The sequence below is a fragment of the Panthera uncia genome, chromosome F2 (assembly GCF_023721935.1).
Source record: "Panthera uncia isolate 11264 chromosome F2, Puncia_PCG_1.0, whole genome shotgun sequence".
In the NCBI taxonomy this organism is placed as follows: domain Eukaryota; kingdom Metazoa; phylum Chordata; class Mammalia; order Carnivora; family Felidae; genus Panthera; species Panthera uncia.
Window position 1 is genome coordinate 28,795,429 of NC_064812.1, and position 17,889 is coordinate 28,813,317.

Below are 17,889 nucleotides of genomic sequence, written 5' to 3' on the forward strand. Positions count from 1 at the left end.
ATCAGTGCTCTTGATTTTTGTGTGTTTTTTGCATTCTTTTTTTTCCTCTACTTTATTTTGGATAATTTATATTTTCATGCCTTTAGCTTCACTGTTGTTTTGCAGTGTCTGATTTGTTGTTATTCCCATCATGTGTATTTTTCATCATAGATGTTGTAGTTTTCATCTTTTACATTTTTCACGTCTGTTTTTAATGTATGGAATGTACATTTTACATCTTTTTTGTCTTTGTTGTTTTGGACAATGGAATGTACTTTAATATAATAACTCAGTGTTCTATTCTGCTAATTATAACTTATGTATCAGTTATGTTGAGCTTCTGTTGATTGATTATTCTCTTCATTGTGGTTTGTTTTTTTTTTTTTTCCTCTTTGCCGAGTAACATTTGGACACTAGAAATTGTGAATTTTACCTTGTTGGCTGAAGAATAGATTTATATTCTTCTAAATCTTCTTGAACTTGATTCTGGGTTACAGTTGAGTTACTGGAAACATTAATTTCATTTAGTCTTTTTTTTTTAATTTTTTTTTTTAAGGTTTTATTTATTTTTGAGACAGAGAGAGACAGAGCATGAATGGGGGAGGGGCAGAGAGAGAGGGAGACACAGAATCGGAAGCAGGCTCCAGGCTCTGAGCCATCAGCCCAGAGCCCAACGCGGGGCTCGAACTCATGGACCGCGAGATCGTGACCTGAGCTGAAGTCGGAGGCTTAACCGACTGAGCCACCCAGGTGCCCCTCATTTAGTCTTTTTAATGATTTGTTACACTGGTCTGGAGCAATGCTCAGTCAAGGGCTAATTATTCCCCACTACTGAGACAGTACTTTTCTGTGTATTCTACCCATTATCCCGTGAATTAGGTGTTTTCTCCATTCTACCTGTTGGTAACAGTCACAGTTCTGAGCCTTGTGTGAGTGCCCAAAACTTCTCTCTAATTCTAGAAGAGGTAGAAGAGAATGGAATAATAAGCAACCATGTGAGAATTAACCTTGGACAGCAGAAGAGAAATAGGAAAATCACACTTTTCTTTCTTCATATGTACCATATAAAAAGTATGGTATTTGTTTAGAATACCATTTACATGTTTAAAGTTAAGCTTGTTACTAATTTCATAGGACAAGTATTATTGATTTTCATTACAGATGAGGAGATGGGGTGGAAAGGCTAGTAACTTAATAAAGCCACTTGACACTGGCAAATCAGACTCCAAAGCTCATGCCTTTTCTAATGATCTATGGGCTATTTCTTCAGGGGAGGGAGAATAGAAGCCGGTGAAGATTTAGGCTATAGTTGGACTAAAGGAAGAAAAGAGCTATGTCACCGTTGGATTTATGTAGAGTTTACTGTAAAATTGATATCTGCTCTTAGGGTGGAAAATATGGGGAAGAGTGGTAGATGACTGTGTTAATTTTTGCAGAAACATTGTATAAAATAGGTTAGTGGGAACAATGCTCTGAATTCTATTTCTGCTGTGTTCCATAAATCTTGCTTCAGAATTCATGATACAGACTTGCACAGTAGTTACAGTTTTAGTTTTGCTCTCTACAGTTTCAGTTACCCATGTCAACTGCAGTGTAGAAGCAGAGACGATCCTCCTTCTGACATACTGTCAGAAGATCAGCAGTAGCCTAACACTATATCACAGTGCCTGTGTCATTCACATCACTTCATCTGATCATACAGGCATGTTATCATCTCAAGTCATCACAAGAAGAAGGGTGAGTACAGTACAATAAGATATTTTGAGAGAGAGACCACATTCATGTAGCTTTTATGATAGTATATTGTTACAATTGCTTTATTTTATTATTAGTTATTAATTTCTGACTAGGCCTAATTTACAAATTAAACTTTATTATTCGTATGTATGTATAGGAAAAAACAATATATATAGGGATCAGTATCTGATTTTAAGCATCCACTGGGGATCTTAGGACATATGCCTTGCAGATAAGGGGAGTGGGCTGGGGGGCTACGGTACTCTTTTTTTTTTTTTTGCATTTTTATCTTTTTTTATACACAAATAGCAAACTCAGTAAGTAACTTGGCCAGAAGACTTAATTCATTGGGTATGATTAAAAGATAAATAATCTAAGAAGTGACCTCCGTAAGTTAACATTTAATGTTCTTTGCCTTTACCCCTGCTTTTTTAAAAGTACTGTACTTTGCTTCTATCGGTATTAGAATGAATCATATTTAATTGGGTCAAAAGAGTTGAATATTGGCAATTTCATGTGGTTCAATGTAGTAGTGTATTTTGAAAGGACAAGAAGCAGTAATTGTAACCATTGTTAACGCCATTACATGGATCATGTCTGTTTTATACTTACTAGTGTTATATCCACTGCCAAGCACAGTACACATAGTAGATATTCAATACATAATTTATGAATGAGAAATACAGGTTTTTGAGGTTTCATACAGGTTTTGTAAGAAATTTAGGTAAAGATGGGGCCCCTGGGTGGCTCAGTTGATTGGGTGCCTGACTTCGGCTCAGGTCATGATCTCGCAGTCTGTGAGTTCAAGCCCCACGTTGGGCTCTATGCTGACAGCTCAGATCCTGGAGCCTGCCTCAGACTCTGTCCCTCTCTCTCTGCCCCTCCCCCGCTCTCACTGTGTGTCTCAAAAATAAAATAAAAACATTAAAAAAAAGAAATTTAGGTAAAGATTAAGGGAAATTTTCTTCTTGTCAGGCCCTAAGTTCTTTTTAAAAGACTGAAAGAGAAGGAATTTTTAGCAAAGCTCTTTTATTTCTAATGCAAGATAATAAATAATAAAATTTTTACTACTCTGGCCTCTTAGCCTTCTGTTAAAGAGGTTCCCCTTCTTCCACTATTTCCATGAACCCAGCAGAGATTTAATACTCCTTGCTTTCCCCCTCCTTTCTTGGGAGGCTTTCCACTGCTTTTGCCTTTCAATTACTCTGCCTCTCCTTTTATAAACTCAAGGTGGTTGACATGAAAAATGCAATGATAACTTCACCTTTCTCATTTGAGGCCAGAGATGCAGCTTTTTTCTATATACTAACAGCTTTTACAAACTATTAAGTATGTAATATGCCCAATCCTCATTTCTGTGTCCAAATAACTTACATAAATTATCTTGTCAGAATGCAACAACAAAAGACTTAGACTATATCATAGTCATCTAATAATAGTTTTCCAGATCCTTATGTTCACAGATGAGAGGTTGTAATAAGGCAGAGGGCTAAGAAGCCTCTTGTTTGGGATTGCCCGGGGGCTTTGGCACAAATATGAAGTAAATGTATTTGTCGTGTCATTGTCTAGTATTATTGCTTTGGGCCATTATTTTACCATGTACATTTCTTGCAGTATTGAGTTTCATCCACACAGTGGTGCTAGAAAACCAAGAATTGGTGATTGTTTCCCTCCTAATCAGTGGAATATGTACTTCTAACTCTTCCTTATAAAATAAATACTTCCTTGAATCATATAATAGCAATTTCCTCAACCTTCATCAAATCCATAACTAAATTTATAATGATTTTATGGCATAAACCTTGAAAATAAAACACCCGGGGCACCTGGTGGTTTGGTCAGTTAAGCATCCGACTTCCTCTCAGGTCATGAACTCTCAGTTTTTAAGTTCGAGCCCCGTGTTGAGCTCTAAGCTGACAGCTCAGAGCCTGGAACCTGCTTCAGATTCTGTGTCTCCCTCTCTCTCTCTTCCCTTCCCCCACTCATGCTCTGTCTCTGTCTCAAAAATAAATAAACTTTAAAAAAAATTGAAGAAAAAAACCCAAGTTATTTTATCAGCAGAATGGGTTTATTTGGGATTATTAGAGAATTGTAATTCGGGACATGCAAACTTTGGCAAAACCATCGGCAAGTCCAGCAAACAAAGGAGAAGAATGTTATTTTATGGAGAAGGAGGAGGAAGTTGGGAAGAATTGTTTTGAATAAAAGAAAGTCATTGGAGAACAGCAAAACTACAGGGTAATGTTGATTTCTCATTAGCTATGTTACAGGAGTAGTCCCGCTTCTTGTAGGAGATGCAGTGTATATCTTTTCCCTGTTGGGGCCTGTAATTGAAGATTCTTCTATTGAATATTCTTCTGTTGTGGTCTGCAATTGCCAGTTCTTCCTGTAACTGATGTTGAGTGGTGGGGGTTCCCCCTTCTGGCCTCCCTTCTTTCTGTACTTCTAGTGAGATTTCCCTTTATTAATATTCACAGTGGATTTTACCTTGCTTTGCTTTCGTCTGTGTTACATATTGTACTTATAAGTAATCTTTTATAAATTTGAATCTAAACTTTACTCTTCTGCTTAAAAACTCTTAAATGAATTACATTAAGTTTACCGATAAAGACAAGGTCTTTCATGATCCAATTCCTTCCTAGTTCCCTAGCTGTTTATCTGTAGCCTTTTCTTGTACAGTTCTCCATGGTGCTTTGTAGTTAGCCATCTTTTGTTTCTTTGAACACAAATTTTTCCTCCTGCTTTTGTCTGCTTTTCCTTCTGCCTATGATAAGTAGGGGTGTGTGTGTGTGTGTGTGTGTGTGTGTGTGTGTGTGTGTAGATATATTTCTTCATAAGTTAACTTTACCTTATATCCTTTCTAGCGTGGGTCATATTTCTGAAAGCTTTCATTAATTCGCCTCCTCCACAGATCAGTGCCCAGTGTTATGGTACCCAGTAACTTTTTCTTCCAAACATTTATTGCAGTTTCATTATATATTTACTTATGAATTATTTGACTAATGTCCATTTCCTTACTGAATCATGAGTGCTGAAGAGGTAGATTCTGTGCTCTTTGCTCATCATTGTGTCATTGGTGCCTATTGAATTATTGCTGAATGAATCAGAGAATAAATATAAGTCGGCCAGGCCTCAAAGCAGGTAATAGAAGTAGGAACAGATGAACATTATGGAAAAAAAAAGAAAACACTTGAAATTAGAATACAGTAAGTTGAGTTTTATATTAAGGTAAGGTATTGGCCCAGCATAGTTTACTTTTATATTTTCTGTCAGAGCAGAAATTAATTCTACGTCATGGGCAGCCCTGAGTGGTAAGGGTTCCTATCTGCATGTGAAGGAAGGTAGAGTGAGATTACATTTAGCCGAATAAAATTATGGAAATAGTAAAGAGAGTGGATCTTAAAAGTTCTCATCACAAGAAAAAAATAACTAGGTGACGGATGATGTGTTAAGTAAACTTACTATGCTAATCATTTCACAATATGTTCGTATATAAAGTATATTATGTTATACACTTTAAACTTACACAGTGTAATATGCCAATTATATCACAATAAAGGTGGAGAAAAGTAAAATAAAGTTATGGAAATCGCTTAATGCCCAGTGCAAAACACTGTTCTTCAGGAAGCCTCGTTTCTAGTCCAGGTAGAATATTCTGTTCTGTACTCTTGGGAAAAATTTGATAAAACATTGGAGAAATCACCATTTGTTCTTACATTTATTTCCATAATTATGAAACAAAATAATGAAAACATTCTCTATTTCTTAATGTGTGGTAAAAAAAAATTAATGAGATATAGAGATGAAAGAAATGAGATATAGAGATATAGAGGTGAAAGCATTTTAAAAACTATAAAAACTCTACATAAAATGGACTTAATATTTGCCCCAGAGACAGGAAATCCTCCAATTTTAGAATTTCCCCATTCTTTTTATTCATAATTATAAGGAAGAGGTGCCTAAAAGAAAAGATGTTATGGCATGAAAAACCCTATCTCTTATGGCCACTGTCAGGGATCATGCCAGTTTGATTCACTGTTTATCCTCTACACACAGTGCCTAGTGGGTGTCTAAAAATTGTTTTAGAATAAATAATATAGTGAATTTGTTCTTAAAGCCTTTGTGATTAGCATTCTGTGATTTCTTCACCTTGTGAGCATTCTGCAGAAAGAAATAATCAAAAGTGAAACCTGTATTTATGTTTATTCTTCTTGTATTTCAGCTGTGGCAGAAGTAAAACTTCGAGATGATCAATATACACTGGAACACATGCATGCTTTTGGAATGTATAATTACCTACACAGTGATTCATGGTATCAAGACAGCGTCTACTACATTGATAACCTTGGAAGAGTTATGAATTTAACAGTGATGCTGGTAAGAAAAATACCTGTAATAAGAGGATTTTCCAATAAATCTGATTCTTAATTTTCATTTTTAATCTGATGTCCAGGGGCACCTGGGTGGCTCAGTTGGTTAAGCGTCCGACTTTGGCTCAGGTCAGCTCAGAGCCTGGAGCCTGCTTCTGATTCTGTCTCTCTCTCTCTCTCTCTCTCTCTCTCTCTCTCTCTTTTGCCCCTCCCTTGCCCCTCCCTTGCTAGCACTGTCTCTCTCTGTCTCTCAAAAATAAACAAATATAAAAAAAAAAAAAATCTGATATCCAGAGAATTGAGGTACACATATCTTTAATCTATGGAATCCTATTGTTAATCTATATAAAGCTCTGTTCTGTTTAATTCAATTTTAATTTTTCCCTTTGTTCTTATCACTTATTATTCCCCTCCACACCCACCAATGAGCAACAATTCTAATGCATTTTATAAATCAATATTAATGTAACTGTTCATGTCTGCTTTTTCTAATGTGAAGTATTAACTCTGACTATGACAGTGAATTTGTTTATTTTTTCTTTTAATTCTTGCTTTATGTATTTTTAATCATGCTAATTGAGGCACAAACATTTTGTCTGCTATGGATTTGTTCTTTTAGCATTATGAAATGCCCTTTTTATCTCTAGACTCTGGGAATGATTTTTGTTTGTCTTGAAATCTTCCAATATTAATATAGTGTGATAGCTTTTTTTATTAGTAGCATTCATCTTTTTCTGTCTTTTTTCTTTCACTTTATCAGTGTTGTTGTTTTTAGTCTGATGCCTTAGACCACTCAACCATCCTAACATGACAGTGTTGTTATTTTTAAAATGTGTCTCTTATAAACAACATATAGTTGGGTCTTGTTTTGTATCTAGCATGACAATCTGTCCTTTAAATGAAGGGCTTAGGACATTTATATTTAATGTAATTACTGATATGGTTGGGTTTATGTTACCATTTTCCTGTCTTTTCAGTTTGTCCCATCTGTTCTTTGTTCTTTATCCCTTTGTTCCTACCTGTTTTAGAATTAGTCAAATTTTCTTAAAATTCCATTTAATTTTCTCTTGGCTTTTTATCTAAACCTGTTTGTACTATTATTTTTTTTTTAATGGTTAATGTAGAGATTGTAGTATTCATCCTTAAATGGTAATAGTCTGCCTCTAACACTAAAACTTTATGGTAGTAATTCCTTCTATTTCCCTTTTACCCTTCAAGCTATTTTTGTCCTATATTTTACTTCATATGTTGTAAATTCCACAATAGATTGTTAATGTATTTGCTTTAAACGGTCAGTAGAATGATAATAGCTTCCTAACTGCTCTCTGCTCTTTCTAGCACACCTCTACATTGCATCTACAGAATCATGGATTGAATTTTTTTTTATTCCACATGTAAGATTAATAGGTTATTTGTCTTTTCTGACTTATGTCACTTAGCAAGATGCCCTTAAGGACCGTCCATATTGTCGCCAAGGGCAAGTTTCATTCCTTTTTATGGCTAAATAAAATATTCCACTTTTTATATAATGACACATTTCCTTTACCCATTCATCTATTGATGGACACTTAGGTTTTTTGTTTGTTTGTTTTTTGACTATTGTAAATAATGCTGCAGTGAACATAAGGATACATGTATCTTTTCAAGTTAGTGTTTTTATTTTCTTGGGATAAATATCCAGAAGTGGAATCACTGGGTCATAGGGTAGTTCTATTTTTACTTTTTGAGAAACCTTCATACTGTTTTCCATAGTGGCTGCACCAGTTTACATTCCCACCAGCAGTACATGAGAATTTCCTTTTCTCCACATCTTTTCCAACACTTGTTACTTCTTGTCTTTTTGATAATAACCATTCTGGTAGGTATGCAGTGGTAATCTCATTGTGGTTTTGATCTGCATTTCTCTGATGATGAGTGATATCGAGCAAGTTTTCATATAGTTGTTGGCTGTCTCTAGGTCTTCTTTGGAAAAATGCTCAGATGCTCTGCCCATTTTTTAAGCATGTTTATTTATTTATTTTGAGAGAGAGCAGAGCAGGAGAGGGGCAGAGAGAGAATCCAAAGCAGACTCTGTGCTGTCAACGCAGAGCCTGATGCGGGGTTCAAACTCACAAACTGGGAGATCATGACCTGAGCTGAAATCCAGAGTTGGACGCTTAACCGACTGAGCCACCCAGGCACCACTCCCATTTTTTAATCAGATTTTTTGTGGGTTTTTTTGGGGGGGGAGGGTGGGTTGCTATTGTATAAGTTCTTTATATATTTTGATACCCTATGATTTGCAAATATTTTCTCTCATTCCCTAGGTTACCTTTTCATTTTGTTGATCATTTCCTTTGCTTTGCAGAAGCTGTTTAGTTTGATGTAGTTCCACTCATTTATTTTTGTTTTTGTTGCCTTTGCTTTTGGTGTCAGATTCAAAAAATCGTTGCTAAGACCAATGTCAAGGAGTTTACCACTTATGTTCTCTTTTGGGAGTTTTATGGCTTCAGGTTACATTCAAGTCTTTAATCCAGTTTATTTTTGTGTATGATATAGGGGTCCAGTTTCATTCTTTTGCATGTGGCTGTCCGGTTTTTTGAAGACCATTTATTGAAAAGGCTGTCTTTTCCCTAATGTATACTCTTGGCTCTTTCATTGTAAATTAATTGATCATATATGTGTGATTTTATTGCTGGACTCTGTTCTGTCTCATTGACCTCCACTTCCATACTGTTTTGATGATTGTAGCTTTGTAAAGTATTTTGAAATCAGGAAGCATGATGCCTCCAGCTTTGTTCCTTCTTTCTCAAGATTGCTTTAGTTTTTTGAGGTCTTTTGTAGTTCCATACAAATTTGAGGATTGTTGTATTTCTGTGAAAAATACCATTGGAGTTTTAATTGGGATTGCATTGAATCTGTAGATTGCTTTGGGTAGTATAGACATTTTAACAATATTGATTCTTCCAATCCATGAGAATGGAATATCTTTCCATTTATTTGTGTTTTCTTGTAAATTCTTTTTATTAGAGTCCGGTGTGTCCTTCCAGAGGTAGTTTGTTTTTTCTGTATGTCTGTTTTTTATTTTTTTAGCAAGTGTAAACACAAAGTGATCTATTTTTAAAATACAAACTCCTCATTGGTATATACAGTTTATTGTGCTCTTCTCTCCAACCTTGTGTTTTGCCATTTTGTACACTAGTCTCTAGCAATACCAACTCTTGCAGTTACTGAGACATGCCCTGTATCCTGTTGTCCTCTGCTCATTTTTCATGTGATTAACTCTACCTGGAACATTTTTTCTTAGTTCTTGCCAGGTTGCTTCCCGGTCTTTACTTAAGACCTAGCAAACCATCTCTTCTATTAAGCTTTCCCTGACATCCTCACTTTGCTCCTCTGGGAATATTCAAACCATTGGCTCTCAGATCTATGTGGACTTTTAATTCCTTCTAGGCCAGAGGTTTGCAAGACTTTTTCTGCATAGGGCCAAATAATAAATATTGTACAGTTTGTAGGTTAGACAGTCTTATGTCACAACTGCTCGGTTTTGGTGTGGTAGTGTGAGAACAGCGTTAGATGATATGTAAATGAATGAATGTGACTGCATTCCAAGCTCATTGACTATAGTTTGCCAACCCTTGGTCTAGGCCCTGGGTTTTTCTTATTTTTCTATAATCCTGCCATCAAGCAGAAGATTTGGTCAGTATGTTTGTTGAAATAACAACAACTGTTTAAAGCTTGTTCTTATCCTTTGTAGTTGTCATTTCATTCTTGATAGGATCTTCCTCTTCTTATTTCTTCTCTGGGTTCAGGTATGAGTCTTTGGTTTATTGAGATAAATAACTTTACTGAATAATAAATATTTACTTCTATATTATATATACTTAGTTATATATTTTTATTATAGGTATAAATATCTATTATATGTTACAAATATATACTTTATATATATTCCTCAGCAAACATTTATTGAATGCTATTATGCTTAGTAGCCACATACACAAATAAATTGATAACATGTAACAGTGGAAGTAGGGATAAGATGCAGACCTGGTACAGAGGAGGAAATGATAAATGTTGAGAGATGAAGTGTTCCAAGAAGTTTCAGAGGAGTTGTCACTTTAACAGAATTTTGAAGGATCAGTTAATTTGCCATGCAGATTGAGGCAGCTGTGTCTGCACATGACTTAAAAGGCACATTCAGCAAACTTCCACAGGCACATGTGTGCACTACAGGCACTCTAGATTGGTTTGCTACAACAGTGTATGTATGGAAGGACCAAAATAGTATGTATGCAGGCTTTGGTTGGAGATGAGGATGGCAAGGTGAGCAGAAGCCAGGGTGTGAAGGGAGGGAGGAACAGTCATGTGTTAAGCCAAGAGAAATATTAAAAAGATAATTGATTCTTTGATTCATTTTTGTACTATGCTTGGCTGGGAGAGGATATGGTAGGGTCACAGTTTTGGGCCAGAAGCTTGGTTTTATCAGTTTACTTGTTGATAATTGTGATTTGGGATACTAATTTCCAATTTAAATCACAAGATTGATTGGAAATGTGGAAAGAAAGTTTAATGGTAGCATTTGAAATACTATAAGCAGTGTGGACTGGTCAATATAGTTTTCTTCTCCCATTGGAAAGTTTTCAAAGGAAATCAAATACTGTAAATTAAAAAAATTTTATTAAAAAATTTTATTAAAAAAAATTTTTTGGTGTTTATTTACTTTTGAGAGAAAGTGCACATGTGCACAAGTGGGGGAGGGGCAGAGAGAGAGTGAGAGTGAGTGAGAGAGAGAGAGAGAAAGAGAAAGAGAGAGAGAATCCAAAGTAGGCTTCAGGCTCTGAGCTGTCAGCACAGAGCCCAATGTGGGACTCAAACCCAGGAACTGTGAGATCATGACCTGAGCAGAAGTTGGATACTCAACCAACTGAGCCACCAGGAACCCCTCAAATACTGTAATTTTAATAAGAGTGCTTATTTGACATGGAATCTGGACAAAGACTAATATGTCTTTGATCCCTTTTCCTGACCTATTTGCTAGCTTTTGTGGACATATTAGAATAACTAGTTACAATTCCTTATTTAGTTTAGTTTCTCTACTTATAGGCTCATTAAAAATAAAAACACTGTATACATACACACTCTATATACACTATGTACTAGGATAGTCTGTACATATGAGCCAAATGCCTGACATACATGTGCAGTGTATTATTACCTATACATGATTATACATGCCCATACTCTACATATGCATAACTTGTATTTTATTGTGTCTTTTAACTTTAAGGGCTTTTATATTTTTTAGATTCTGTTGTGTTTTGTTTTTTTAGGAAGACAAATCTAATAATATCTGTAAATTCCCTAAGAATATTGACTTCCAGAGCCTAACTCAGTCACATAGTCTGATTTGTACTATTCACTGAATCTTCAACATATTTATTGAATACCGGCTATATGTTACACATTGTCATAGGCACTGGGAATTCTGCATCATACAAAATAGTCTCTTCCAGTTTATTAATTCACAGCAGAATATGAACTACAGTTGACCCTGAACAACACTGGGAATCTGAGCATTAAACCCTCCTCCACTGTGCAATAGAAAAGTACTAGTTTTGACTCCCCAAAACTTAACTAATAGCATACTGTTGACCAGAAATCTTGATTAACACATATTTTATATGTTGTATGTATTGTATACTGTATTCCTACAATAAAGTAAGCTAGAGAAAAGAAAATGTTACTGAGAAAATCATAAGAGAAAAAATAGGTTTACAGTACTGAATTGTAAAACATTCACTTATAAGTGAACTGTTGCAGCTCAAACCTTCATTGTCCAAGGGTCAACTGAATTTCTTTCTCTTGCTTCCCCAGTTTGAACTTGACATTGAAATAACAATCTCTTTTGTTCAAAAAAGTATACACCTTTCCATATGTATAATGTATATTTAAGTTTGTTTAGCTTCCTGATAAAATTAGGAAGTTTTTGTTTTTAATTTTTATTGACAAGCAATAAGGTATCATAATTTAGAACACAGGGCTTGAAAGTTTCCTCAAGTTGCTTTCTTTCATAGTTCTCATTTATCATCTCATCCTTGAACTCTTTGAGCACTTCATATGCATTCTCTGTTTAGCTAAGGTCCTTGAATTATTCAGTATAATAGGGGCGCCTGGTGGCTCAGTCGGTCAAGTGTCTGACTTCGGCTCGGGTCATGATCTCACAGTTTGTGAGTTTGAGCCCCGCATTAGTCTCTGTGCTGACAGCTCAGAGCCTGGAGCCTGCTCCAGATTCGGTCTCCCTCTCTCTCTGCCCCTCCTCTGCTCACACTCTGTCTCTCTCTCTCTCTCTCTCTCTCAAAAATAAATAAACATTTAAAAAAAAAAAAGAAAGAAAAGGTGTATAATACACACTCTAATATTAATTTATTAGATCTTGTAATGTATTAGATCTTGTATGGAAAAGACCTACCATATGCTTTTTTTTTTTCAGCTGGTGAGGTGACACTATGTTTGAGGATCCCTGGCTCCAAATTTTAGTTTTTGCAGGTTTATCTCCTGGGCTGGAGAGTTGTCCCCAGAGAGGAGTCCTCTAGGTTCTTGTCTGAGGGGTATAAGGCATGATCCTGTTTTCTGAGATGCAAGCAAAAGGAAAAAGTTTGTGGTACCATCTTTTAATATGTGGGGATCTAACTCATTCCCCTCTTTTCTTTCAGTAGAGTTCTTTACCCCTATGTTTAGCTGGGCCTGGTGGCCAGAGTCAGTCTAGTTAAAATTAGAGAAATCTCCAGTTTTTTCCTGCAGTGGGGAATTTATATTGTTTTGGAGAGAAATGGTATTTTTATGATTTTTTTTTCCACCCCAGAACATGGTATGTCTTTCAATTTATTTAGGTATGCTTTTATGTCCTTAAGAGTTTTATAGTTTTCCTTTGACTTTATGCTCATTTTATTAAATTTATTCTTAAGAATTTTGAGGTTTCAGCCCATTGTTAATAAAGTTTTGCTATTTTTTAGATGCTTATTGTATAAACATTGAAATAACAGCCACCTTATTTGATAATTTAGTAATTTTTACTTACTCCCATTTAGGTTTTCAAAAGGTACAATTATATCGTCAGCAACAAGAAACAGTTTTATCTCTCCTTTTCTAATGTTTTTGAACATGGAAATAGCATTCCCCTGCTATTCCATTTTTGTCTTATTGCTGTTACAAGATAGAACCTCTGAACAATGTTGAATATTAATGGGGGTTGCAGGTATCCTTGTTTAGCTCTTGATTTTAATTATAATGGCTTTTAAATTCACTTAAGAAAATACTGTTGGTTTTGATAAATAGCCTTTATTATTTTATTTTATTTTTTTAAATGTTTGTTTATTTAACACTTATTTATTTTTGAGAGACAGAGAGAAACAGAGCATGAGTGGGGGTGGGACAGAGAGAGAGGGAGACATAGAATCTGAAGCAGCTCCAGGCTCTGAGCTGTCAGCACAGAGCCCTATGTGGGGCTTGAATCCACAAACCATGAGATCATGACCTGAGCCAAAGTCAGACACTTAACCGGTTGAACCACCCACGTGCCCCTTCATTTTTTTAAAGTTGCTTCCTTCGGTTTCTGTTCCGCTGTATTTTATCAAATGCTTTTCAGCACCCACTTACTGTTAATGATTATATGCTTTTCGTTAATTATCAATGTAGTGAATTAAATTGATACATTTATTAAATTGCTTAATTTCCTGGGATAAACCTTTTTTGGTAAGAATATATTCTTTTCATACAATATTGGCTTCTATTTTCTGATATTTTATTTTTCAAATATTTGTACTTTCACAAATTATAGTGGTTTCTTTAATTTTTTTTTTTTGGTGAATATGTCAGAATTTCATTAAAGTTTTGCTGGCCTAAAGGAGAGCTTTCTGGAGCTAGAACAATTTAAGATTGGAATGATCTATTCCTTATATGTTAAATAAAGATCCTTTTTGGACCTGTCTTCTATCCCTTTGTCCTTTTCAGTGTTAGTCTTCCAATTACCTATCCAATTTATTCTATGGTAATTGGTTTAGTCAAACTCTGTTTTCCGGGTAATTTTGTAATATATTTTTTTGTTAGAGAAGATCATTCATTTCTTTTTAAGTTTTCAGATTTGTTGCTATAAATTTGCATGTTCATGCTCTTAAGATTATCTTCTGTTTTTCCTTTCTCTGTTCTTTCTTTTTCCTTAATCAAACTTTAGAAGGATATTTTTATTATTTTATTTTTAAAGACCCATGTCTGGGATTGTTTTAGTTTTTTTTGCTTAGTTCAGCTTTTGTCTTTGGTTTTCAAAGTGTATGTAATGCACATCAGAATCACTTGGAGTAATTGATAAAAAGAAAGGCTAATTTAAGTTTATGGTTCTTCAAGATTCTGATTCAGTATGTTAGGTTGGTCATGGTCTGAGAATCTGCATTTTATCAGGTATGTTAAATGACTGTGGTCCAGTGACCACATTTTTTTTTAAATGTTTATTTACTTTTGAGAGAGAGACAGAGACAGAGCGTGAGTAGTGGAGGGGCAGAGAAAGAGGGATACACAGAATCCGAAACAGGCTCCAGGCTCTGAGCTGTCAGCACAGACCCCGACACGGGACTCGAACTCGGGAATGGAGAGATCATGACCTAGGCTGAAGTCAGATGGTTAACCAACTGAGCCACCCAGGAGTCCCATCAGTGACCAAGTTTTGAAAAACTCTGCAACTGTGGTGTAGAAGAATACCGTGCTTATTTTTCAGATCAGTAGCAAGAAATTGACTTGCTGTTTGAAGTTATGTGTTGGAGAAAGGTGGAGAGTGTTAGCCACTGGCTACACATTTGCTTTTTTTTTTTTAATTTTATTTTTAAGCAGAAAAGTTGTTCTGATACCCATTTTTCTGTCTGATTTTTGTGTTTTTGTTTCTGTCGTTGTTTTTTGTTTTGTTTTGTTTTGTTTTTTTGAGTCAAAGGCACACATGCACAAAACCCTGAGAGGTTCTTTTGCTGTGGCTGGTTTATAAATAACTCCCACCTCCCCTTTGTTAAATCTGCGCTAAAAGGAAATCCACGTGTCTGACCTTGAGATGTCGTCAGGAGTCAGCAGATGGCAGCAGTTCCCAACACACAGGTTTATAGAGGCGTTCTACTTCCAAGTCAGTGTGATTTGTGTGTTTACAGTCCTCAATTTTATAGAAATGCCAGTTGGGTGGAAGAGTGCTTTTAAGAAGTCGAAAATGCCTTTAAGAAAGCAAAAAAAAAAAAAGTTCTTAAAATTTAATTCTTATGTTGTCATTTTGTTAGGTATTAGGACCTCTTTTTAAATAATGTGTTTTGTTTCTTAATATTTAGAGAATTCATTCAGTCTTGTATGTTTCCATTTTTCTGAAAAACTACTTTGTTTATCTTAAAGAAGTGTGTAATCTCATAGTGCGTCTTTAAATTGCACTTAGAATGGGAGGAGAGTTAGTGGATTCCATATGAAACCAGCATTTGTGAGGCTTTCTTTGTCATGGACTTAATGACATGCCTGCCTTCACTGCTTGTTAGTCTAGCTGAGATGCCTGCCAGTGTCTCCAGATTAGCATCTCTAAACCTGCATTTTACCTTATTTTCTACAACTGCATTTATTAATAGGGAGCCACTTATTTACCCGGTTAAAGACAAAAATAAAAAGGGAAGAGTAAGGTTGAACTATATGTTCTTCATGAATTATTAAAAGTTTTGTGTTATATAGAGACATTATTCATTCAAATTCCACTTAATGAAACATCATTTTTTTAAGCTTTAGCATAAAAAAGAGAAAGGGAAAAGGAAAAAGGATGTTTTGTTTTTCTTTCAAATAAGCTTAACAGTTATTAGTGATGAAAGCCTTTCTCCAGAAAAGATCACTTCCTTATAAAAGGGCAAAATTTTAAATGTCCGTGTGTAATAATACTAGTAAATGGCTTCCTTGCTTAATTTTGCTTGATCATTTTGCCTTGAACTTGGGTAGTGCTTTCTGTAAACGTATGTGTGTTAGAAAAATGCCTCGTCAATTCAAACCTCATCTTCTTAGCTGTTAACTAAGAGGCCCTCAAAGTCCTGTTTAGAGATGTTTTTCTTAAATACATCCATTTCTTAAATACAGTTCATATATGATTTACTGTGTCATTTATATACACTATATTGACCTTATAATTTTTGTATTACGTTTTATTTACCCAGGAATTTAATTAAAAATTTTATATAATGTGTTAGCCTGAAGAAAAACTGAATATGGTAGTTGCATTCATAATGTTTTGTTTGTTTTTTGTTTTGTTTTGCTTTGTTCTTGTGTGTGTGTGTGGGGGGGAGTATTCCAGAAATTGCAGTGAGATCTGAGGTATCATTTGTTTAGTGGTTTCTTCTCAAGAAAGTGTGGAATACAGGAGAGACAATTTTTGGACTGGGGTCAACCAGGATTTGAATCTTAGCCCTGCCATTTTCTTACCAGTGGAATTCTAGGCAAATTATTTAATATTTTTGAACAGAGCTCTTTTTCTCTTAAAGTGTGCATAATGATTTCAATTTCATAAGATTTTGTAATAGTTGAATGAGATGGCAAAAAGTCAAAGCACTTATTTAATATAACACTTGTACATGTAGTCATTTAGTAAATGTTCCATTCATCAATGAAATTTTAATTCTTCTGCAATTCAGCTGTGAAATGTTACTGCAGAATTATTTTCAATAGGTTTGAATATAGTTAAATAAACCTTTTTTCTTTTTTTTTTTTTGTGGTCTGGAAGAAGAAAATGATTGGGTGGGACTAAAACATTATAGATGCCAGTATCATAAAGCATTATTATGAGGACACTTTGTAAAACTGTCAATGGAAGTTATTCAGAAATAATTTAATACTCTAAGATTTACAGAAGAAAATATTTTTATTGCATACAGTCCATTTAAAATTAGATGTACCCTTTGAGACTTAGATTTCAAAAATTAGGAACATTCAGATTGCTTTCACTTAAACTATCATTTAACTAATGTAAGAGAGATACTGTGTTTTCTTTTGTATTTTAATTTATTTTAGCTTTATATTTATATATTTGAATGTCTTAGTCATTATATTGGATATGAAATCGTTTATCTGATGATTAGACTTCCAGCAATCTCAGTTATCTGTAACCTTACATTTAAAAGAAATTGGTTTAGGGGGGTTCAGTTGGTTAAGCGTCTGACTTCTGCTCTGGTCACGATCTTGCTTTTCATGAGTTCAAGCCCTGCATTGGGCTCTGTCCTGTCAGCCGGGAGCCTGCTTTGGATCCTCTTTTCTCCTCTCTCTCTACCCCTTCCCCCCTCATTTTCTCTCTCTTTTTCAAAAATAAATAAGCATTAAAAAAAAATAAAAGTGGTTTAAAACAACCTTCATGATTCTGTATGAAGTGAAGAATAGTGATTTAACAGGCTTAAGCTCTGTGTAAAGATCTTTTTTTCCTTTCTAACAGACTAGCGTGTGTCTGTATACACCTTATTCTGTGCTGTCATACCACAACATTTAGTTCCTTAAACATAAATGGATTCTTACTGTATATATTCTGCATCCTTTTTTTCCAGTTACTATTTTGGAGATCTTTTTAAATCCACTTCAGTGTATTTAACAGTTGTTTGGTATTCCAAAGGATGGAATTTTACAATTAACCATTCCTTCCATTCCTTCACCAATGCTCTCCAGACAGAGATGCCAGGTACTCATCTGTAGTTGAACACGTATTTATGACGTTTTACAATAGAAGAGAATCCACACCATGGAGAACCACATAGTGTTTCAGTAAGAGGATGTTAGAAAGGAT

General features: G+C 35.0%; 1 protein-coding gene across 2 annotated transcripts in view; it reads left to right on the plus strand.

Moving 5' to 3' along the window:
- NUDCD1 (NudC domain containing 1) overlaps nt 1-17,889 on the plus strand; it is a 75,124-nt gene that overhangs the window by 7,247 nt on the left and 49,988 nt on the right. The window contains exons 1-2 of one of the 2 annotated variants that reach the window (XM_049633005.1): nt 1,472-1,716; nt 5,939-6,093. In XM_049633005.1, coding sequence (XP_049488962.1) covers nt 5,986-6,093 — 108 coding nt within the window. In that variant the 5' untranslated portion in view covers nt 1,472-1,716; nt 5,939-5,985. Of the gene's footprint in view, nt 1-1,471; nt 1,717-5,938; nt 6,094-17,889 lie in introns of those variants that run through there. The other variant, XM_049633004.1, reaches the window with a different exon arrangement.